Genomic DNA, 24,842 nt, shown 5'->3' with positions numbered 1-24,842 from the left:
CAGGCTGCTCCCCGGCCACCAGAGGATGGTCCCGCATGGCGCGCAGACCTCTCCTGCTGCCCGCTGCTCCCCTCAGCAGTGTACTTCGGTCATTCTGCCTGCTCTGCTCCCTGCTCTGGCTCTGGTGAATTCTCTCACCGTCCCGTGCTTCTGACTGTACCCAGTGCATGTATAAACAAAACAAACAAACAAACAAATAAATAAATAAAACACGCCTCTATTAAAAAAAATAATAAATAAATAAATAAATAAATAAATAGGACAGACTTGAAGTCAAAGAGGAAAGCCAAAAACTATTTTGAGTACAATAACAGTATGGGAGTCTCCATGGTGACGCAGGGGTTAAAGACCCAGCCCTATCAAGCTATTGCAAGCCCCTGCAGCAGGAGTTCGATTACAGGCCAGCCAGGGAGGTGACCCACATGGTGCAGCAGACCTCTCCTGTCTCACCTGCTGCTCCCCTCAGCAGTGTATTTCAGTAGATCAGCCTGTTCTGCTCCCCTGGTGAATCTCTCTCTGGTGAATTCTCTCACCCCCACCCACCACACCTCTAGCTTACACCCTAATTCTTGTATGCATAAATAAATAAATCTTTAAAGAATCACAATATGAGAAGGATGACCTGAGCAAGCCAAAGGAAGCCTGACTGCCTCAGTTTAAATTTGGGGAGGGCCCCAAAAAACAAAAGCCCAGGACCTGATGGATTTACAAATGAATTCTACCAAACATTCAGAGACGAATTGGTACCTATCCTTCACAAACTCTTCCAAAAAATTGAGAAGGAAGGTATAATACCTAACACGTTCTATGAAGCCAACATTACACTAATACCAAAACCGAACAAGGACAACACAAAAAAAGAAAACTATAGGCCAATCTCCCTAATGAACACTGATGCAAAAATCCTCAATAAAATTTTAGCTATCAGAATCCAACAGTGTATCCATAAGGTAATTCACCACGACCAAGTAGGATTCATTCCAGGGACACAAGGATGGTTTAACATCCGAAAATCAATCAACGTTATCCAACACATCAACAAAAAGAAATATAAAAACCATATGATAATATCAATAGATGCTGAGAAAGCTTTCGACAAAGTGCAACACCCATTCATGATAAAAGCCCTTGAAATTCTTGGGATACAAGGAACGTACCTCAACATCATAAAGGCCATACATGACAAGCCAACAGCCAGTATCATTCTCAATGGTGAAAAGCTGAAAGCAATTCCATTAAGATCTGGAACAAGACAAGGATGTCCACTTTCACCACTGCTTTTCAATATAATACTGGAAGTCCTAGCCAGAGCAATAAGACAAGAGAAAGACATCCAAGGAATCCAAATAGGAAAAGAAGAAGTCAAACTATCACTCTTTGCAGATGATATGATAATATACATAGAGAACCCCAAAAACTCCACAGAAAAACTAATTCAACTCATCAATCAGTTCAGTGAAGTGGCAGGATACAAAATCAACACGCAAAAGTCAGTAGCCTTCCTATATACAAACAATAAATCTGAAGAAGAAGAAATAAAAAAAAAAACATCCCTTTTATTATTGAAACAAAAAAAATCAAATATTTGGGAATAAATCTAACAAAAGAGGTAAAGGACCTATACAAAGAAAACTATAAAACACTGTTAAAAGAAATAGAAGAAGACACAAAGAAATGGAAAGACATCCCCTGCTCATGGATTGGGAGAATAAACATTATTAAAATGGCCATCCTACCAAAAGCAATATACAGATTCAATGCTATTCCAATCAAAATTTCAATGTCATTCTTCAAAGAAATAGAACAATTATTGATGAAATTCATATGGAATCACAAAAAACCCCAAATAGCCAAAGCTCTCCTGAAAAAAAAAGAAGGGAATGGAGGCATCACACTCCCAGACTTCAAACTCTACTACAAAGCCATAATCATCAAAACTGCATGGTATTGGAACAAGAACAGACATACAGACCAATGGAATCGAATAGAAAATCCAGAAATAAACCCACAGATTTATGGGCAACTAATCTTTGACAAAGGAGCAAAGACTATGCATTGGAGCAAAGAAAGTTTGTTCAATAAATGGTGCTGGGAAAACTGGGTCGCTACATGCAAAAGAATGAAGCTTGACCACTACCTCACACCATATACAAAAATCAACTCAAAATGGATTAAAGAACTAGACATAAGACCTGAAACCATTAAATACATAGAAGGAAATATAGGCGAAACACTACGTGATTTGCATATTAAAGACAACTTTACAGACACATCATCCAAAGCAGTGATAGTGAAGGCAAAGATCAACAGCTGGGACTACATCAAATTAAAGAGCTTCTGCACAGCAAAAGAGACAATAACAAAAACAAAGAGAAACCCCACCAACTGGGAGAACATTTTTGCACCCAACACTAATGATAAAGGACTGATCACAAAAATCTGCAAAGAGCTGATGAGACTCAACAACAACAAAGAAAATAATCCAGTCAAAAAATGGACAGAGGAACTAAAAAGAAACTTCTCTGAAGAGGAAATGCGAATGGCCAACAGGCATATGAAAAAATGTTCAACATCACTTGCAATTAGGGAAATGCAAATCAAAACTACCATGAGATACCATCTTACACCAGTGAGAATGGCACATATTAAAAAAACTAGCAACAACAAATGTTGGCGAGGTTGTGGAGAAAAAGGAACTCTTCTGCACTGTTGGTGGGAGTGCAAACTGGTCCAACCACTATGGAGAGCTGTGTGGAGATTTCTGGACCTACTAAAGATAGAGCTTCCACAGGATCCAGCAATTCCACTCCTAGGTATTTACCCAAAGAACACAGAAACATCAATTCCAAAGAACACCTGCACCCCTATGTTTATAGCAGCACTGTTTACAATAGCTAAGCTTTGGAAACAGCCCAAATGCCCAAAAATAGATGACTGGATCAAGAAGATGTGGAACATATATACCATGGAATATTACTCAGCATTCAAAAAAGATAAACACATGCAATTTGCAGCAACATGGATGGCGCTGGAAGGGATCATGCTCAGCGAAATAAGCCAGAAAGAAAAAGAAAAATACCGGATGGTCTCACTCATAGCAGGAATCTAGAGAACTTAAATAAGGGACCAGGAAAATGAATAACTATAAGAAAGTGAAAATCAAAATCAACAAAAACTATGAACCAGAGACACTTTTTGGGGGGTGGGGGGCGGGAGGGGAGGGATTGGGGTCAGAATGGGGGGATTGCAATTGTATGGGGAATATAAAAATAAAATTTATTAATTAAAAAAATAAAAAATAAAAAATAAAAAAAACAAACAAAAATAAATAAATAAATTTGGGGAGGGCAATTCTGGAAAGCCAAAGGAGTGCAAATGGGTCAGCTATTTTCTCTATAACATTGTCCCACTTAGCTTTTTCTTTTTCCTCTGCACTGGGGGCAGTCCTTGAGATTCTCTCTAGACCCCTCTAATACATGTGTCTCTAAAAGTCAATGGATAGAATCAATAAGTGATTTTTCCAAATACCACAGTCCTTTCCTCACCATCTGTTTCCAGCACACTAGCTCTCTTCTAATACCAACATGCAGAATCACAGTCATGTAAGGTAAAAGAGTAGTCAAGGGTCATTGTCAAGAATTAAATCTAGGACCCCAAGTATTATCCCTAAATTTCTACTGCTTTCTGCAGAGTTAAATTGGCTATGCAGTTCTTTAATAATCTAGTGCATCACTGTTTTCTAATCTTAAAACATTTTCTCAGGGTTGTTGAAAGAAAGTTTGAATCCTTATATCAAAATTTTAAGAGGAAGACAAGATTAAGCATGGAGCTATTCTAAAAGCTCACAGACAACAGTTTTGCCAGGTTTATAGATTTCTTTGTATCTCCTCACTCTAATTTCCCCTACAAGTCAAGACTAATAGCCGAAGAAGCAAGATACTTAGTAAAGTCCCAGAGTATGACCCAACATCACTTCTTCTGGTTAAACAGTCTAGTTTTAAGGGAAAAAAAAAAAACACCCCCAATTGGCTCATCAACTGTTCTCTAAAGACATAAAAGACAGCAGCAGTGTAGGTGCGAATGGAACTGTGTGCCCAGGAACTGTCACTGCCTCTGCAGTTTGGTCAACACTAAACTGTTCATTTGTGCCTTGTAGGCATTTTTGTCTTCAGATGACACTCCCATGGTAAGAGAAAGTGAGCAGGTGTGCCTATTAAATATGTAAAATACATATCTTCTCTTCCACTCATTCAGAAGATGGATTTCTAAAGGGTATGGAAAGTCACCTAATATAAAGCAGACAGGTAGAGAAAAAAAAATTTTTACATGCATTATTTTCAGCACACTGGAATGCAGTGGGCTCAGCACATTAGCTCTCCAACGAAAATAAATGCAAATCAATTAAAAATTCAGTTTCTTTTCTTTCAGCTAATTCCTCAGGTTTTGCTAATTAGTAACTAATAGTTCTGTCATCTGAGCTGGGAAACATAAGGAAGAATACCAGTGGTATGTTTTCAATCAAAGCATTTGCATGGAGAAATGAATCATATTTTCCATGAGGAATTGTTGCTTGGGAGGAGTCTGGAGCAGGAAAAAGCAGTCTTCATACAACTGTGAAACTAGAAAAGAGACCTGAAATTTTAAAAAAGGAGGCATCTCTACCCCCTTTAACAAAACCAGCAGGGGCCTTACATGACATGACTTGTGAATCCAAGAAACTCTGCACAAAGTTTCCTGTAGGGACAGTTAGAAAACTAGACTCCTCACAGTAAGACAAAGACAATGAAACACATGTTTTCTGTAACAGGGAAGGGAATAAAAGTTAAGTGTCGGCCATGGGACAGGAATGCTTTAACTATTATGTCACCTGCCTCTGCAAGTTTATAAAAGAATAAATGTATGGCAGTAAGTGAAATCAGGGGGTGATGGTGGTTTGTAATAGCTGAGTACAGAGGGACCGGGGGCAGAATGAAATGGCTAAGAAATCTACACATGAAATGGGGACCCTAGTCCTGCCTGCAATACAAGCAGATCAGTTCCCTCAAATCCCTCCACTCCCACCCCCACACCCAATTATAAAGTGCTAGGGGTCCTAAAGCCTCGAGCCTGTCAGCACCATCCCAGGTCTCAGCCCCACAGTTTGAACGTCTACTTTCTTGCTTGATATACAGCCCATCCACAGCTACCCTTCCTGAGAAAACACTCCCCCAGTGTCCCCTCTGAGGATTTTATTCTAAACATATGTTAGGTCTGTTTGAAGTACCCTCTATCCCTGGGATTTCTTTTCCTTTTCTTCCCTTTTTTTAAAGTCAAACCCACAAAACCTAAAATTCTTTGATTCCTGCCTAACTGCAATTTGCGAAGATGCAACTCTGCATACCCACGTATAATAAAGTCTTGTGCAATAAAAATTTTACAGATGTCCTTCTGAGGAGAAAAAAAAAAAAAGATTTTCCCTTTTCCGGTCTTACAGGAAGCCTGCCCACACTTTAGAAATACAAAGTTAGTATATATAGAAGCACAAATTAGGCATCTTGGAAAATCTACATTTTCCAACCACAGAGAAATGAAGGAATTACTGTGAGTGTGCACATACCCAGCTACACTGGATTAGAGGAATCTTTTCTCTCCAACAGCCTGGTGCAGGCTGGCCAAGGACTTGGAGGAAAAGGGAATGGCCAAAAAATTGTTTCTGAATCCAGCAGCAGAAATCTAGAAAGTTAAAGTCCTCTCCTATCTCTTTGCAATTTAATTTAGGACATCTTTAAATTATTTAGTGAAATATCTTTCCACATGTGTTAAGCTTGTATTTGGTACAGAAAACACTTTTTGCCAAAAATTTAAAATGTTAAAACTTCACGAGCTCATTTACAAACTTTACATTTCTTTACATACAAAATAGTTGGAAAAAGTTGGTTGATCCAATAAAGTTCAGTGGGAAGGTACCATGCTCATAAGGCTAACACACAGTTACAATCAGAACCACTCTTTTCCTAAAGTTTACAATCCACTCAATCTCTAGTCTGTCTACAGAAGTCACCGATGCCAGGGAGACGAGGGAGTCAGGATGGCAGAGGAAAACCTGAACCAAACCAGAGTCTACCTGAACCAAACACAAAGACAAAACTACCAAAAATAACTTAATTTGAAGAGTGAACTTATTCACATGGAGATTATAAAGATGGGCGATGGTGATGGTGGTGGTGGAAGAGCAGAAGGCACAGGGGGAAGTTAGAGGTAGATGAAAAAGAAAACTACCATAATAATTTTGAGGCAAAACTTTTACAGAAAACTGCATTTGCATTGTTTCCCTAATTCTCCAGAAAACACCAGGGAACAGGCGTTGCTCCCATCACCCTCTTAAATTAGTAACGATTCTTTAAAGGAGTCAGCACACTTGGACAAAATCACATAACCATTAAGTGACAAAGTCAAACCCCATGTCTTCAGCCAACCTGTATAAATGCCAGGACTCCCTGCCCATACTATATATGTAAAGCTATCACTTATATATGACCAACTTAGGAGGAATTTGGGATGTTATATCAAATATCATTTATCATTTGTTTATAGACAATTTATACAGCTTGTAAGTTATATGTGATCTGAATGGTGATTTGAACAATACAATAGGAAAATGTGAAGAATAACCAAACTATTGGTGCCATTTCCTCTAAAAGGAGTGACAATGAATAGGCCCAGCTTCATTGAGAGGTCTCCAGGGTCCAGAGCTTGCACTGGAGACCCAGCAAGAAGTGATGAGGGGCCCACGTATGCAGGAAGGACCAGCCCCTCACAAGACTGAGACAGCGTTGAGTAGGCAAGCAATTAGAACAAATGGACCAAGAGTAAGCTACAAGTTCAATGGCACCGAGAGAAAGTTCACAATCATCTGCCTGCTTCCATCAGTCAAAAAGGGCTTGTCAGCTGTCCTGACCAATTAAATACCTCACTAATTACTGGGGGTCTGGAATAGAAAACAAAACATAAATATCAACTGGGAATACTCTGTATTCACACATAAGTACAAATACAATGCAGGGAAGGTGTGGTTAATAATTTAGAATTGACTCTTTGTAAAAGTACGAGTGCTCAGGAAGTATTAATAGAGGTGGGAAGTATATGAGGATCCCACACTTTTCCACATGGACAATATCTAAACGAGACCCATAAATAAAAACATAGTATAGAAAACGTAGGGATGTGCTCAGAGGGAAAATCCTACCGAAACTACTTTAAACTCTTGCCCTAGAAGAAAAGTATCATGAAACAAGAAAAAACTTTAAAGACTAAATAAACTTGAACATTACACCTTATTTCTATAATGTCCTTCTTATTTCTATAATTGAAAAAATAGCAACTGCAGCATTTTGACTGATAAACACTTTTTAAACAGATGTTGTAGTCTTTTCTGAAAGCGCGTAAGAATTCATAAAACCCTTTCCTCCATGCTTTCTATGCTTCTGACCGCTTTAAAAAAATTCTTCACTTAAAAAAAAAACACATCTTCAATCTTTACCAACAATATAATCTGGTGGTGGGGAAGCAGTTGCTAAGACTTAAGGTTGTGCGAGGCACTTTGATCTGCACCCTGATGAGGGAACATTCTCCTCTCTGCAAGCCAACTAATGAAGGGATGAAATTAGCTTTTATCCTGGGCACTTTCTTGAGCAAAAAAACATGCGCTAATCAGCTGTCCTCACTAATCAGTCATCTGGCTAATGACCTTTTGCCTTAAAACACTAAAATTTCTGAATGATGTGGAAAAGGGAAACACAAACCAGTCCCCCTCTCTGGAGCTCAATGGATCATCTGGAATTGGAGTAGGGAAGGTGAAATGGCAAGCCTGTATCCTGGCAAGGTGATAAATCTGTAATCAAGAGCTGCAAGTCTTGGCACCTCAATATGAACCTCATTACTCCACAACCAAATTATATTTTTAACTAGAAACAGACCAGAAACAAACTCAATCCTTCTATAGCTTTCTTTAAATTTTCTGCCTTTGTAGAAAATCATAGTGTATCTGTGTTCACAGTCCTAGTGAATTTCTTAAACTTTATTACCGCTGGGAAAAGAGCTTCCGATGTACCTGGTATGCTGATTGGAGAAGTAGAGCAAGGTAGAAAAATCTTTCATATTAAGAAATTTAGCACTGATTTGTTAAAAGTTTGTTCTTCCTTTATAAGTAAGCAAAAATAATTAAATATTGGAATAGGCAATGGTAAAGACTTTCACTAATGCAGCTCACTTCACTAACTCCCCCATCAACTAATTTTCCTCCTACAGTCTCCTTGGATGTAACTATTCTGGTTTAGTTCCCAGAGAAAGTCCATGTGGACTAGCCACAAATGGACACCTTCCTGAGGGCAGCCTACTGGTATCTGAAGTTGGTTGGAGATGTAAGGAGATGGCTCTCCCTAAAAAAGAAGAATGGACAGCCGATAGGAGGATTAAGAGAAGTGGACAGAAAATAAAGCATTTCTATAAATTAATACAAGCCAAATAATTCACCAAGCATATGTGCATGCCAGTGCGACAACTGCCACGCGCGCGCGCGCACACACACACACACACACACACACACACAGAGCTTTCCTGTGCTCCTGGAGGGAGTGTCACAGGACAAGAACCACTTACGATAGTGGGGCTCCATGTAGCCATTCCTGGGGTCCATGGCAAACACGGCCCCTCGATAGGGGACGGAGGGCTCGGCCAGGTGCGGCAGGGACCCATGGATCTCCTTCTTGATTAGTGAGGCCCTCTCATCACTGGATGTTGAGGGCTCCTCACTGATCTTGCTGAGTCCCTGGACACTCTGTGGCTGCATGGTGACTGCGTTTCTTCTCTCTCTGTGATAGGTCTGTCCAGGACTTTCATCCTCTGAAGAAAGAAGGAAGGGAGAGTTCTGTCAGTCACTTTCAAGAGTAATTATCAAACAGTAATCAATTAGGGGTCTCTCTCCATCCCTCCACCCCAAAAAAGAGCCTGGCTCTCATTCTTGGCAACTCTGAAGGCTACACCAGGATAAGGCTGTTCCGACCGGACTGCTTATCAATGAGGGTCCCAAGTCCGAACTGAAGGACCCAGGGAACAGGAAATGAACCTATTATATTGAGATATAGTGGGCCAAGCAAAGCATCACACTAGCTGGCAAGCTTATCTGCCAAGGAGGCTTTTTCATCAGGGACTTGTGGATATTCCTATAGATCCCTCATGGAGCTATACGTTTTGCTGGTCTGGGGCTGTGGAAGTCCAACTATGAGAAAATGATCTCAAAGTTTTCCTGTTTTCTTTTTTTAAGTCAGATTGTAACCCAGTGATTCAACCAAGTCAGAAATGGGACAAAAAAAACAAAAACAAAACAAAACTAAAAAACATCGGTTACAAAGGATAAAGGTACCAATCCTGGAAACCTACAGTGCCCCATGCTGGAACACTTCCTGCTTAGTGCACACAGTGGAACTGAGAACCAAGAGGAAAACAGAGCAAGACTGGAAGTCCACGAGGTGAGGAATCAGTTATGCTGATATACAGACGGGCCATGGCGAGTTCATATGCTTCTCCAGACATGCAGGAAACAGCTTGATGAAATCCCACATATATTTGATATTCCAGCTCCCTCAAATGCTGTTCCCTTTGATCTGTAAGAACTTCCCATCTAGCCACTAAGGTTCTTTGCAGATGTGACTGGATGACCTTACTATAGTAGCAGATTAAAAAAAGCATAAAATTAAACCAACCTGGCAATCTGAACCCACAACAAATGGACAATTCATTTACTAGAATCACACACATAGTCTAAACTACATACTTCGAAACAAGTCCTGCATTTAATCTATAGACTGTGATCTGACAGGTACATGCTGATGGAAACAAAGCTATGTGGGCACTGCTTACACATCTAATTTTGAGACTGTTTCCCATTCCTGACCTTAAATATATAGGTGTGTGTGTGTGTGTGTGTGTGTGTATGCACATATATATTCATGTATATATGTACATATGCATATATAACATTTATAACATTTATATTTATATATGTATACTTATATACAAATGTATTTGCGTTTAAGTGATAATTCTGTTGTACACATTTTAGATGGACAGATTTTGAGTATATCCTATTCCAACATACAAACTTATCTTCAAAGTATTCCATAAAGCAGATATGTCTGGCTGAGAGTCCCTAAAAAACAGAAAAAGTTTGCTCTAGCAGTCTCAAAGCTCTTTATACAAATGCAGAAGAAAGTATAGCTATAAATACAGACAAGCATAACAACACAAACTAAAGTACCAACTTTTTTATGTTGACTTGTGAATGATTCAAACTACCTAAAGCCACTAGCAGCTTTAGTTTTTCTGCTTACATCTGGGAGTTGAAGGAATAAGCAATGTATTTTTTTTCCAGCCTGGCAAAATGACTTGCAAAATAGAATAAACAATGAGGTATGTTCTGCTTTTTTACAGTGAATTTGCTGACTACTAACAGGTAACTGTGAAACATGATTCTAGTATTGTTTTGTGCAGATCCTCACCCCAAACTTTATGGGGTAAATTACTATTTTAATCTATCAAGTGACCAATGAAAAAACTGGTATTATCCCACATTTTTATGCATTGATCTTTACAAAAGCAATTCAAACCATGCTGTGGGTAATTTGAAAACTACAACAACAACAACAAAACCCTGCATTTTTGTTTTCCTTTCTGACTAATACTTTAGGCACTAGTCCACCCTATACTTCACTAGCAGTAAAGTTGGAGGCTATAGAATAAGATTTGTGGTTTTGTAAAAGCAAAAAGGTGTCTAAAACACCAGTCAGTATTATAAAATTTCCTATAGCCTACAAATGGTAAAAGTCATATTTTCCACTAATTTGCGTTCTATATAAAACATTTATTTCACTTCAACCTGAAGTGAACTTAGAGTTCTGAGGTGCAAATTCTATAGAATGGGCCTTTATTTAGAAAACCAGAAAGCCCTTTCCAAGAGGGACTGCAACTTGTAATTAGCATTCTCTAGAAGAGATGAATAACCAAGCTCTACTAATCTGTTCCAGGTTTAAAACAGGATTCCCTTGACTTAATCTTCCTAGACGAAATTAACTTTTCTTCTCTTAAAATTCCATCCCTATAATAGAGAGAGTTTCTTAGAAGCCATGCCTTTATGATGAGCATTTGCGAATCCAACTTCACGAATAATTGAATAATTGGCAAGGTCTGGCCAGAGTCCTCCTACCTCCCCCAACCTTCTGGGAGAAGGAAGTAGTGTTGGGGGGGAGTGGGGTTGGAAATGGAGACTTCTTTTTAGCTAAATGATTTCTCACAAGTAGGAAAAATATTTTAACTTGTAGTTTTTTAATTTGATATTTTCTTAATGAGTTAATTCAAGACATATATTAAAGTCATAGTAATAAATAAGCAAAGTTCAAATGTTTAATACAGGAGGAAAAAATGCACTAATTCCCAAAGCAAAGTCAAATACAGGCACAAAATTTATTTTAATTTTTCATCAGGAAACAGACTATTACAGGAGTCAATGCTATCATTCCCTTACCTATCCCGCCCCCGCATTCTGCACCAAGAAATCCCAAGAGACAAATATTTCATGAAGTTTACCTGGTGTACTGAGATGGACATTCAGATGAAAACTTGACAGTACACACACAATCCAGAATACAAACAACTACGAGGCTTGAAAGTGCACTCTCCACAGTGAAAGGGAAACTTTCCAAGCAATATTCCTGCCTGCTCTTATAAATTTAGCAACCACTTCAGCAAGCCAAAAGACGAAAGCTGTCTAATCTTGTTCAGTTGAGCCGCGCTGTTCAATAAAGTTTGAGAGTCAGTGCAGACAGGCTACGCCAGGCCAAATTATTGACAGAAACATACTGTCCACCATGGCAACAAGCAGAAGTCTGCAGCAAAAATGTAAGCAAACAGCCCACTGCTCCAGGAGCATCTGCCAGTGGACTTTAACAGCCAAACACAAGGCGACTGTTCATGCTTCTCTGTGTTTAACAGCTACACGCTTGGGGGTCAAACCAAAATATGCAATTCTAAGAAGTTTCCGGAAAAAATTACTTTAAATACTGTCATCATCGTCCGCTCTGTACCTCCTTCCTTCTGTACATCATGCTCGAGTGGAAGTTAACGAATTCCTGTCCCCAAATGGAGAGTTGCCCAAGCAGCACAGAGTAGAAACTGTCCCACATTTTCCAAACTCATGGAAATGCAACCAGCATGGAACTGGACACTCAGTGCCATAAAGGGACTGAGTTTACCATCAAGGGGTAAGGAAAGCACGCTGGTGGGGCGAAGCAGACACACACTCCCATGCATTTGCTCAACAACTCCAGTACAATTTCTCATGGCATCAAGGAAACAAGTCCTTTTTTACCTTGGACTCAAGATCAAAGTTTCACAGTTCTTCCAAAATAAAAATAAAACCCTGCACTGTGTAAGTAAGAACACCGCCTGTCATCCTCAAAAATGAGTTGGAGAGGCATTCATAGCACACATGTACGCCCTTTTTTTAATCAACATTGATTTTTAAACTGTTCCATTAAATCCCATTTTAATGCCATCACTCCTCTCTTCCCCCAAGACATAGAAGACAGAGTGTAAGAGAACAGACAATACTTACAACTCAGTCCCCAAAGCTCTGGCTAGCTACTTCTGCAAACTTCTCTCGGTGGGCTTTCCTAGCTGTAGCAGACCCTCTAGGAACATGGGTTCTCAGTGTCTCCCTACCTCCCTCTCCCTAGCAGTGCTGCCCCGATTAGAGGAATTAAAAGTGGTTGGAGCCATGCTAAATTTAACAAGCTCATTAGTATTCTTTCTGAGTGCTTCCGAGTGAACTCTCCCTATTCAAGCAGCTCTCTCCAGCAGAAGGGTCAGGCGGCTAATCATTAAATCAAACTAATGTCACCCTATCACAATCAGCCCAAGAGAAGGAGGGTTTATTATTTCAGTTTATGCTAAATAAACGGTTTTACAAATGGTCCCCAAGCAAGGTCAACAGCAGCTTCAATTACAAGACAAACTTAACAAGAGTTGCTATAAACCAAGTACTCTGTATTGACTTAAGAACAGGCTCAACTCCACATATTGCCACTAGCAGGGTTGTACAGGAATGCATATTGTAAAATAAAGGAAGGGGGAACTTCTTTCTTTGCCAGAATTTGCGACTGCACAGCGACTCTTCATTCACCTCTCTCCAACCAGCTAGCCGCTCAGCTCAATTCACCCCACACAAAGGCTGGAGCCCAGACCTCAATGGACCGAGTGAAACATGTTCAAAACTAGGCTCTCTATTGTGACTGAATTTCTTAACATCTTTTCAAAAAGCGGAGAATGCCTTGAGGCTAAAGGAAGAAACAGGCTAATGGTGAATTGGGAATTCTGAGCAAATTTCAGAGCCCTTTCCTCCTAGCTTTTGAGGTTGAAAGCAAGCTCTTTCCTTTCAAGTTTCAAAGTCCTTTTTCCTCCCGCAGTGTCACAGAAGGATTTGAAAAGAAGGTAATTGTGCTCGCAGTCTCCCTGATCAGAGCTTACGTCCTATTTCTGGTATTTCGGAATACTTCTTGCAATAATAGTGCATATAGCTCAATCCCTTAACCGGCCTGCACTCTGCAATTGCTCATTAAATGAACAATTGCGGGTATAAAATGCCTTTTATGTTCAAGGTCTGGATATAAGATAAGCATTCTAGGACTCTAAATTTGGTTTACTAAGGAAACTCTCCATCATTAAATTACAAAACTGAAGTCAGAATATCAGGCTTTCCCAGAAAAGTGGCACTCAGATTTCAGTGAGCCAAGATGAGGGGTGGATGGGGGGTGGGGAAGAGGCAACAAAATCTTAAGGGAAGAAAAAAAAAATTACTGAATACTCAGATTTCTGGCCAAATGGGATTCTAACAAGAAAATAATATTTCCGTGTTTTAAGAAGGTCTGAGTCGGTGAGACCTCATCGTTTCTATACTGAATAATAAAGTCATCTTCAAATGGATTAAAACACAGATCTGAGGTTCAATCAATATGTAGATGATTGTTTCTGACAGCTCACAGCAAACACTGCCCACTTCTTTAAGAAATCCTCCTTCCCATCAGATAACACTTTATCTTTTATATCATCTCCCAGTCCCCCCCAATGACCCAAGGCTGCAGCAGGACTAGGTGTTAGGTCCAGAGCAGAGACAGATGCTGTGTCCCTGCAAGTGGTACGAGAAGACTCCCAATCATACCTTACTGAAACCACACACCCTGTCCACAGGATAAGAAGTCTTATCCCTTGGGAATGACACCTGGTATTTGTAGGCACCTCCAACCCAGTACCACCAATAAAAGGGGAAGGGCGAATAAATCACATTTTAATGTGTAGACATTTTCAAAACTCCAATCACCTCCCACTAAGTTGTTGTCAACATAAACCCACCCACTCCTGGGATGCACCAAGTGGGTTCAAAGGACAAAAGCCATCTGCCCTCAGGGCCTAGGGGACTCGGAGCACACCATCCACACAGGAGGAACGGGGCACCCACACCCTGTACAAGGCTGCACCACCACGAAACACACTGAGGTGCAGCCAGTGGCTTTTTTGTGTTCCTGCAATTTTTAATGCGCTTCCACAGCCAGCCCCACCTTCTTGTTCTGAGCAAGAATCACAGCATCGTTTTCAGCTTTCCTCCCAGGAAATTGCCTGGTTGTGTTTGGAAAGAGCATTATTTCATTTTTTCCTATTATGCATTTGTTGCATCTTGTCAGCTTTTATTTCTTTGGTTATTTACATTTTGATGTTCTTTGAATAAAAACCAATGGAATTCAAGTCCTTGCCAACCTGTTTCGGAATTCTCCCATGACTCTGACTGAAGGGAGATCAGAAATAAGAAAGAGAAGAGGCTAAGTATATTCATAAGCATTGCAGAATTGTGCTAGGAAGGGGGGATAAAGTTTCTGTAGTTTTTAGAAACAGAATTTTGCCTCTTTCCATACAGGCTACAGTTCTGCCTAAGCCAGGGGCTGCTCCCTACAACATCTAGAGCTTGGCTTCCAGAGGCAGCAAGCAAACAATGCCTTCTCTAAGAACGTTTCCAATGCCCTCGGGGTCAGACATTGCCCTTGTGAGGCTACACATACATCTCTCATTGACAATGACTGATGACAGCGGGAGAGGCCCAGCTGGATCAGGAGAGAGCTCTCAGCTTTGTTTGCAACCTTTCAACCACAATGCAGGGCCTGCAACACCAGAGGGCTGCAGCAGGCTTGGAAGCTTAGGAGAAATTCAAGTGGCCACCCTTCCTTAAACATTACTGGGTAGTTCTCTCTTCTTACTTGTATCAACTAGGAGGTCCCGAGGGGAAAGGAGGGAAAGCAGAAAATGCCCTCCCTCAGAGTCCAATGAATATCTTAATTATTTCAGTATTTCCAGAGTTCTTTTTTGCCAAAGAACAAAACATCTAGACTGACCAATAGCCCACAGAAACTATTTATTCCAAAAAACAGATTAGTGCTCAATCCAAGGCTAATTTCTCACCTCCTTTCCCACTAACTTGGTTGACAGAGGGCTCCATTCAACTTCGAAAGGGATGCCTGGGATGGAAGACAGCAGGCAGAGAAAGCAAGATGAGAATTTGGATAAACTAAAATGCAAACCCTGCAGTCTGGTCATCCCATTAATGATGATGGCATGCAAGGCAAGCAGCTTCCTACCTTTTTTAAAAAAATAGTAAGGTGAGGACTTCTCACCCAATGGGAAAATCGGGAGGTATAACACTAACAGCGATTCTGAAGCCTCACCAAGCATGCCTTGTGGCCTTGAGAGTCCCTTCACTTTCCTTAGGCCTCTGAGCCTAAATCTTAGTCTACGACCCCAACCCTGCCCAGCAGTTGAGGATGACTCCTGGGCAAGAAGAACAAACTCCCAACATTACCCAACATGTTGGGGTATCTAAGTTCAAGCACAAACCCACCTGTCCTGGCCAACTTTCAAAGTTCTAAAAAGAAAATGCTAGCCAACTCTTCCTCACCAGTATAGAGAACAAACAGGAACATAGGATCCCTGAGGGTCCCTGCAGGCTCTCCTTTAAAAGAGAGGAGAAGGGAGATCTTCCTTATATTCCACGAGCTTGCGAAGACCCTGACCTGAATTAAAAATTCTCAAATGTCGTGAAGCTTCTATCGGCCTGCTATTAGTGGCCAGTTGCTGCTTACAAAGAGTGAGTTAATTAGTGACATCAAACACAGTACAATAAATTTTTGAGGCTGCCAATTATTTTTTTCCTTCTGGTTAATAGTACATTTATGCTTATCTGTGTGAGTAACAGGCTCACTTTTAGTCATTTAGAAGTGGAGAATTTAGAGTCTCTTTTTCACTTTGCATATAAAGGTCTGAGCCTATAATAGTCCTTAACCATAACCGACAATTTACTGGAACAGTGAAATGCACATTTATGAGACCAGAGTGTCTAGGTGGCCACCACCTATTGTACCTGTGAGGGGACCCTCCCCCAGGGAGACCTCTGCCAGGCCACTGGCAGGAGGACACTCTCCCTGGAGAGACGTGTGCCAAAGCTTCTCCTGACAGCACTTTCAAATGGTGGTCCCCAGGCTCGTGCCCCTCATCCCAATACCAAAGCCCTATTTTCCCAACATTTTCAAACACTTTTTAAAGTGCAAGAGTGAACACAAACTTAACCGACTTCATCTGATGTGTTTTTGTTGCATGATTTTTGTTTGTTCTCCTAAGACTGTGTAATGAGAAAGCCTGAGTATGTGCTAGTATTATATTTTTAATAAAATTTTACAGAACATGTTGCAGAAACAAGGCCCTCTTAGAGGTTACATTTAAATATAAAGAGAACATAAAAGAAATGTAAGAAATGAACTGTAGGCTCCGCTGCCACAGTGACAGGATTAAGGATGGTGAGCAAAGCTCACCTTGGTCATTCAGCCTCTGGGCAAAGGCCAGGAGCTACCGGTCAAGTTTCTAGAACACAAGATCCCTCTAGCAATTGCCTGCTTTGACTTCAGTCATGAAACAAGCTTTTGAGAAACCCAAATGAAAATACCACATCTGATTCTTTACAGTTTTACCACAGGTGAGCACAGACTTGCCTAGGCAAGACAACTTCTACTCACATAGCCACAAAATTCAGCAATTCTAAGTTCTTCCAGGTAACAGCTCAGCTACTGTGAAGATACCAGAGAAGCAGGACGATCACAAAACCTGATCTTCCCCAAAGCACATCTCCACAGTCATAGCCAAGGCAGGATGAGGCACTGATATCCAATTGCTCTGCTGTCCTCTCCTCAGACTAACTGGACCAGGCAGACACCCCATCTTCCTCTAGTGTGACTGGGAAGCAGGACACAAGCCAGACTTTACTCCTGGCCTTGGTCCAGCTGCTGGAACCTAACATCCCAACATGAAGGGAACATAGTTTTATTTTCAAGAAGTCCCAGTAAAAGTAATTAAGGAAATGGGCCTCCCCGGTGGCGCAGCAGTTGAGCGCTGGATTGCGAAGCTGCCCACAGCCTCTGCAGCGCTGGTTCGATCCCCGGCCGCCAGGTGAGGGTCCCACATGGCACGCAGACCTCCCTGCCACCCGCTGCTCCCCTCAACAGTGTATTTCATCAATCTGCCTGTTCTGTTCCCCGCTCTGGCTCTGGTGAATTCTCTCACCCTCCCGCACTTCTGACTGTTCCCAGTGCTTGTATAAATAAATAAATAAATCTTAAAAAAAAAAAAGTAATTAAGGAAACAAATAAAAGACCAAACACATCTACCTTACTAAAATGAAAGTAATTTTAGTCTCATTCTTTTTTACCAAGCTCATTTTTCAAAAGCCGGCCAATTCAAGTCTATTAGCCGGGTACTGATAAGTTTACTCACTATGAGTTAGGAAGGGCTTCCCCTGTCTTAATCTTCACTGTAATTTTATCAGAAGGGCTCTATAAGGAAAACAAGTTAACAAAATTAATGTCCATAATCTTATGCCATGGTGGAATATTATGCCATAAATAAAGTATGTCTGAGGATTTTAATGAACTTACTAAGTGTCAAGTACTGTTCTAAAGCCTTACATGTCAATCCTACCAGGTAGTATGACTGCGATCCTCTTTACAAAGGTACATAAAAGTATCCTTTATGATACAAAAACAGAGACATAGTTGTCCAAGAAAAGAAAACCAGAAAGAGGCAGAGTCTGGATTAGGATCCAGAATCCAATCATTAGATGATCATATCTCCAAAGTTTTTTAAAGTTCCAAATATTTAAAGAAAAGGTAAGAGGAAGGGAAACTAATAAAAGGAAGGGAATTTATTTCTATATTCACATATAACTATATATTTCTACATAAAATTCTTGAATAAAAAAACTATGAAAATATTTCTATGGGTTACTTTGTCTTTATGTTTCTGTATTTTCCAATCATATCAGAGTGCAGAAAAATCTGTTTTTTTTTTTAACTTTTGATTTTAATTCTGTCTTAAGTATTGCATTTAGAGTAGTTCTCTAGTGAAATCCAAATGAAGTACACGTAAGTTGAAAACTTATCCCACCAATTTGTCTCCTGAAGTTTTATTTTAAACTCCTCATTCCACCCTTAGAACTACAAGTACCTGCTAGATTATTTTTACACATATTTTAATAACCCTTTACGTTGATATAGGCTTTATGGCGATCTCAATAAATTTACTTATTGAAAATTAAATGTTATATTATTTCATATCTATAGACAAGCACCATCCATATAAGTGCCAAAGCGCCCTACTCTCCCCCCCACAGGTCATCCCAAAAGGTTTAACAAGGAAAGTGCATCAGAAAAGCTCATTACAACCAGGACTACTGCTCACCTTTATTGAACATTTACAAAAGGTCAGGCTGTGTGTAAATATTCCATATGCCTGAACCCCATTTAATGCTCACAGGCTATGAGGCATGCAGAATCATCAACCCAGATAGTCAGTTAAAAAATCTTGAGGTTGAACAAGTTTAAGCAACCTGCTTCAATTTATACTCCAGGTAAGTGACCTGTATGATTCTCATCAAACTGAAATCAAATGTATTTAATTGTAAACTTCAAGTCAGTTATGAACCGTGGTTTAGAAACACTGATTTTTTTTTTTTTTATTCTGCTTCAGTTGTTATTGCCAAGTTTGGTCTTGAACACCTTCAGGATCTTGCAGTGCAAATGACACCTCTTACGCTCAGGCTGAATTACTTTTTGACCTCATATTTCTCTTGGCCCCTCGCCACAGCTCTTCCCTTCCCCATAACCTGTTATCTTTGTGTGGTATTTCTGGATTCTGAATAGTGATTTGCCACTGTCTGCTGGGGGACTGTGTTGCAGGCTTAGATGCAAGAAATAGTCGAGTATTTGGTCTGTGTTCAACTTAACAGCTCCAACAGTTAAAGCTATGCACAGTTTATTGAAAGGGGCATGTGTCCAATAGTTAGAGCATATGGTGTATAAAGAAAGGGGAATAACTTACATTTGGAAGCAGCTTTGCTTGGATTATTTACCAACAAATGAAAATGCTACCCAAGAGCATACTCCCCCCTCCCACAGGCTGGAAAGGAATGGGGAATGAGTCAATAAAAACAGGGTCACGCTCAGCAGAGGGCCTCTCCCCAACAAAAGATGATTATCGAATTATAGCAAATTTAAGAAAGTTTTCTCTGTTTTTTAATCAGGAACAAAACCAGACTACTTCTTAAAATGCACTATTAGGAATTGTAACTGTTCCTAAAAGTGCCAGATAGATTTCCATCCAAGCAATATTAAAACTAACAAGCGTCCTTTCAATTTCTTTTAATGATGGGGTATGCAATAAAAATACAGCAGTGCTTCATTTAACCAAAGGAGCTGAAGCAAAAAGAACCAAAATAAATAAATAATAAACTTACATGGGCCACTTACCAAAAATAAAATCATTTAATTCAACCTTTTACAGGAGGTGCATGCAGCATTTTGAAAGCAAAAATTCTCATAACACAAACCTCCACTTAAAAATCACTGCCAGGGGCTGGAACCAAGCAGGATGTTATTTCTTTTTCAATTTATTTTTTAATGTTTGGGTATTAATGACATCAACTGCCATGTCACATAATAAGGCAGCATGACATTAAAAAAAAGGGGAGTTAGGAAACTTAAGTCGGGGACTTGCCTGTAGCACTAAATTGGTGTGTGACCCAGGGGAAGTTAAAATATATCAGATTGTTGGTTGCCTCACATAAAGAACAGATAATAAAACTTGCCCCTCTCACTTGACAGGGTTTTCTGAGGGTTAAATAAAATAGCATAAAGAGCTTTTAGCAACTGCAGTGTTTTATGAATGCCAGGTACCACTGCTAGTCTCATTATCTGTTTGATAGTGATGCAAAGCAGGATGATAGGATGCAAGTCACTGCCAGGAGTTGGGAGGCTAAGTTTTCAGGTCTGATTTTACTGGCAAAATAGCTGAACCTGAGGCAAGTAACAGAGTTTCTCTGGGGTACCACATCCCTTGTATATAAAATGAGACATTACCAATCTATACCCACTCTTCATAGGAAAAAACAGGATGATGCAGAACAACGCCCCAAAACTTCTACAGAAACAAACCAATAACCAGGCTAGACATCTTGGGAGAGAATAATCACTGCTTTGCGACCAGAAAGGGATTCATCTTAATGACCTACAATTACAACTGGTAATCGCTTTCACCACTTCCTTGAATTATCTTGAATCAGGCTCATAATCATTTACCAGACAAGTAAATCTACTTGAAATTTCTGTTGAAAATATCAATCTCTACTTGGATTCTACAATGACTTGACATGCTCAAATCTTTCCAAGAAATTCAACTTATGTTTCTTCATAAAAAATATTTACCAAAAAAGGCCAAGCAAATTCTGTAAAGGGGGTTGCTTTCAACCTGTATCCACTTCCTGTTCTGCACATCCGTGAGTTGAGTGATTTTTACATTTTGAAATGGTTGAAAAAAAATCGACAGAAGAATAATATTTCATGACACATGAGTATATGAAATTCAAATTTCACTGTCTATTTAATAAAGTTTTATTGGAACAAAGCCAGGCTCATTTATTTTGTGTTATCTACTGTATTATCTATGACTACTGTCACACTAACAGAGCAGAGTTGAGTGATGGCACAGACAAAAGGACCATGGAAATTTGATATATACTCATTGGTCCTTTACAGAAAAAGCACACCATCCCTTGACTTACCTCTCTGTCTCAGGTATGCAAAGAACAACACAATGAAACATGCCTGAAAATATATACGAAACATAAGTCAACGCCATCTCCAAAGTACTTAGTACCAATGCTTCTGAGTTATAAGTATGAGGCGAGTACTAATATCTCCCTGCTTTAAAGACGCAGGAAACAGGCTTAGAGAAATGAATTTCCCCAAAGTCACACATCAGTAAGTTGAACATGACTATTTGTACCGTGGAGAAAGGATTTTGGCTTTTCTAAAATCCAAATCTTAACATAGGAAATTTCCTGACTTTTTTTCTCTGAATGTGCATTGGATAAATAAATGAAATTTAAGTATAAAATCGGAGGTGTATAAGATTAAAGAGCTATGTTCTTATTCAGCCTAGGGTAGCTTTCAGTTGTTTGGAATATTTTGCTTGTTTTAGAACAATCACAAAACAAGTCAGTATACACTTATGCCAAAAGTGTCACATTCTCCCTAAAAGTTTTAGGTGACAAAAGCCATTTCCCACACACAGAGAATTCAGTGCATTCTTTGCAAAGCACAGGGAAGGTGCATTCTGTTGCCAGATACAATTCCAAACAATCTGTCTTTGAAGGAACGATGACACACACCAGCATGCACTTTTAGTAATGTGGATGGAGGAGATTCATAAAAGGATAAAGCTGTCAGACTTCCGTTTCCCACCCAATTGGGACTCTCCCCAGACCACAAGCAGAAGAAAATGGAGTCAGGGTTCTGAGGGCGTGTTTCTACATCTTTTATGAAAAATTGAGTCCAGGGAGATTAGGGCTGGCTGACTCAACATAAGAATATAAAGTGGCTTAAGTAAGTCATTGTTGACACCTGATTCATCTTAGGGCAACATCAAGATCTCCAGGTCCTCCAGCACCAAATGTGGCCTTCGGAGCAGAATGAGAGCAAGATGACACCTGCAATTCTAGACCTTAAGACTGATTTTTTTTTTTTCCCTAAATGCAGAACTACCTGAGAAGAAAAGCACAGACCAAAGGTTGGTGTAATGTTCAGGGAGAAGCCACTGTAAAGCATAGGGCCTAGCCCACTGCTCTATAGGAGTACAAACCAGGAGGACCGTCTCAGAGGTCTGTACACGGTACAGTTCAGAAAAGTCTTAGGTGTGTTTCCTGGTCAACTTCCACCTAGCCCTATGGGGGCACACTCAACTGTGTAGTTTTAATTACTCTGATGCTGCAAACCATTATACCATTATATCTTTAGTATAAGGGAATCAGTATGATTATTGTTTGTTTTTACAGTTTTCTTTCTTTCTTAATTAAAACCTTGTTAACACAAATGGAAATTCATACTTCTTGGCAGAAAAGCTTTCACTCTAGAGGAATGACAACATTTACTTCTCGGCCATTCATTCTTCCATCATATTTGATAGCCCTGTCCAGTTGCACTAAAGTCCTCAAAGGAATTGGAGAAGACAACAACTAAAACACATCACCCAGGATTGTGGTATACTTAATTTTGTGATTTCTATTGGGTTTGCAGATGACAAAAAAAGAAAAATCCTAATATATCAGCTATTCAGCTAACAAGTATAACAGTCCCCGTAATAAAACCACTGGTTTTCATAGCTCCTTCAGCAGATATTGCAGTCAGCCCAATGGCAAGCCCTACTTGTGACAGAGGAGTTGCTTTCCCCGGGTTCTCAAACAGCCCAACCTCAGAAAGAGATGAGGCAAAGAAACTCCTCTATCTTCCTTCTTATGCATCATTGCTCCTGGAATGCTGGGGAGTAGTGGTCCAGGAGAAGTTGTTTTACATTTTTAACAGTTTTATATTTTGATATATATTTTAACAGTTTTATATTTTTTTAAATAATAAATTTCATTTTTATATTCCCCATACAATTGCAACCCCCCATTCTGACCCCAAACCCTCCCTCCCGCCCCCCACCCCCCAAAAAGTGTCTCTGGTTCATAGTTTTTTGTTGATTTTGATTTTCACTTTCTTACAGTTATTCATTTTCCTGGTCCCTTATTTAAGTTCTCTAGATTCCTGCTATGAGTGAGACCATCCGGTATTTTTCTTTTTCTTTCTGGCTTATTTCGCTGAGCATGATCCCTTCCAGCGCCATCCATGTTGCTGCAAATTGCATGTGTTTATCTTTTGTGAATGCTGAGTAATATTCCATGGTGTATATGTACCACATCTTCTTGATCCAGTCATCTATTTTGGGGCATTTGGGCTGTTTCCAAAGCTTAGCTATTGTAAATAGTGCTGCTATAAACATAGGGGTGCAGGTGCTCTTTGGAATTGATGTTTCTGTGTCCTTTGGGTAAATACCTAGGAGTGGAATTGCTGGATCATATGGAAGCTCTATGTTTACTAGGTCAAGAAATCTCCACACAGCTCTCCATAGTGGTTGGACCAGTTTGCATTCCCACCAACAGTGCAGAAGCCATACACAAAAATCAACTCAAAATGGATTAAAGAACTAGACATTAAGACCTGAAACCATAAAATACATGGAAGGAAATATAGGCGAAACACTACGCGATGTGCACATCAAAGACATCTTTACAGACACATCACCCAAAGCAGTGATAGTGAAGGCAAAGATAAACAGCTGGGAGTATATCAAATTAAAGAGCGTCTGCACAGCAAAAGAGACAATAACAAAAACAAAGAGAAACCCCACCGACTGGGAGAACATTTTTGCACACAACACTAATGATAAAGGACTGATCACAAAAATCTACAAAGAGCTGATGAGACTCAACAACAACAAAGAAAATAATCCAGTCAAAAAATGGGCAGAAGAGCTAAAAAGAAACTTCTCTGAAGAGGAAATGCAAATGGCCAACAGGCATATGAAAAAATGTTCAACATCACTTGTAATCAGGGAAATGCAAATCAAAACTACCATGAGATACCATCTTACACCAGTGAGAATGGCACATATTAAAAAAACAGTTTTATATTTTTAACGTGATCTTCAAATTTACACCAAAAATCTGTCTTTTCCTGTCAAACAATGGTATTCACAAGTTAAGGACCTTTCCCCCAAACACTGACTCTTTTCAATACTGACCTCTTTGTAATGTGCAGGCCATAGCCTTCCTGGACAAAGGCGTCAGGAATGGCAGAATAAAATCAAAGCAGGAATTTAGCTCTATGCTCCTGCTCCCCTTTCCTTCTGCTCCTCTTTTGCCCCACAGTAAACAGTGCTCTTCTAGCTCACCTCCGACGCCAGCAAGGATGCTCCTCCAGACCACCACCAAGTCTCTGCCTTGTGGCTGCCTCTGATTTGCCTTTTCTCCAATGGCAGTTGTCTCCACTTGTTCACCCTAAGTCTTTGATGGGCCCAACACTAGCTCTGTGCAGTACACCATCACTCTTTGTTCTGTGCACATCAGAAGCACTGAGTGATTCCTAAGATCTCCTCACCCCAGTGTCTCTTCTTGACCTTGCATGGCTTGCATTTGACTCCTGAGGTTATCTGTAATGTTTCCAAGAATTGTCATTTTGCCAATTTAATGGAATCCACAGTATCACACCTTTTCTTCAAGTAACCTTTGCAGAACTCTCTTTTTCTACCACTTAAATTTAAATTACTCTAAAATGTAAATATACTGACCT

The 24,842-nt window shown here is 39.9% G+C and overlaps 1 protein-coding gene across 1 annotated transcript in view; it reads right to left on the bottom strand.

Moving 5' to 3' along the window:
* The window catches only part of GLI3 (GLI family zinc finger 3), a gene marked incomplete at both ends in the record, with an annotated part of 271,835 nt that overhangs the window by 185,305 nt on the left and 61,688 nt on the right, over positions 1–24,842 (bottom strand). Inside the window, one exon of the mRNA XM_084230035.1 lies at positions 8,638–8,880. Coding sequence (XP_084086161.1) covers positions 8,638–8,880 — 243 coding nt within the window. The remainder of the gene's footprint in view (positions 1–8,637; positions 8,881–24,842) is intronic.

The sequence above is a fragment of the Talpa europaea genome (assembly GCF_964194135.1).
Source record: "Talpa europaea genome assembly, chromosome: 3".
NCBI lineage: Eukaryota > Metazoa > Chordata > Mammalia > Eulipotyphla > Talpidae > Talpa > Talpa europaea.
Note: the sequence above shows the minus strand (reverse complement) of the source record. Positions and strands in the feature narration are given on the sequence as shown.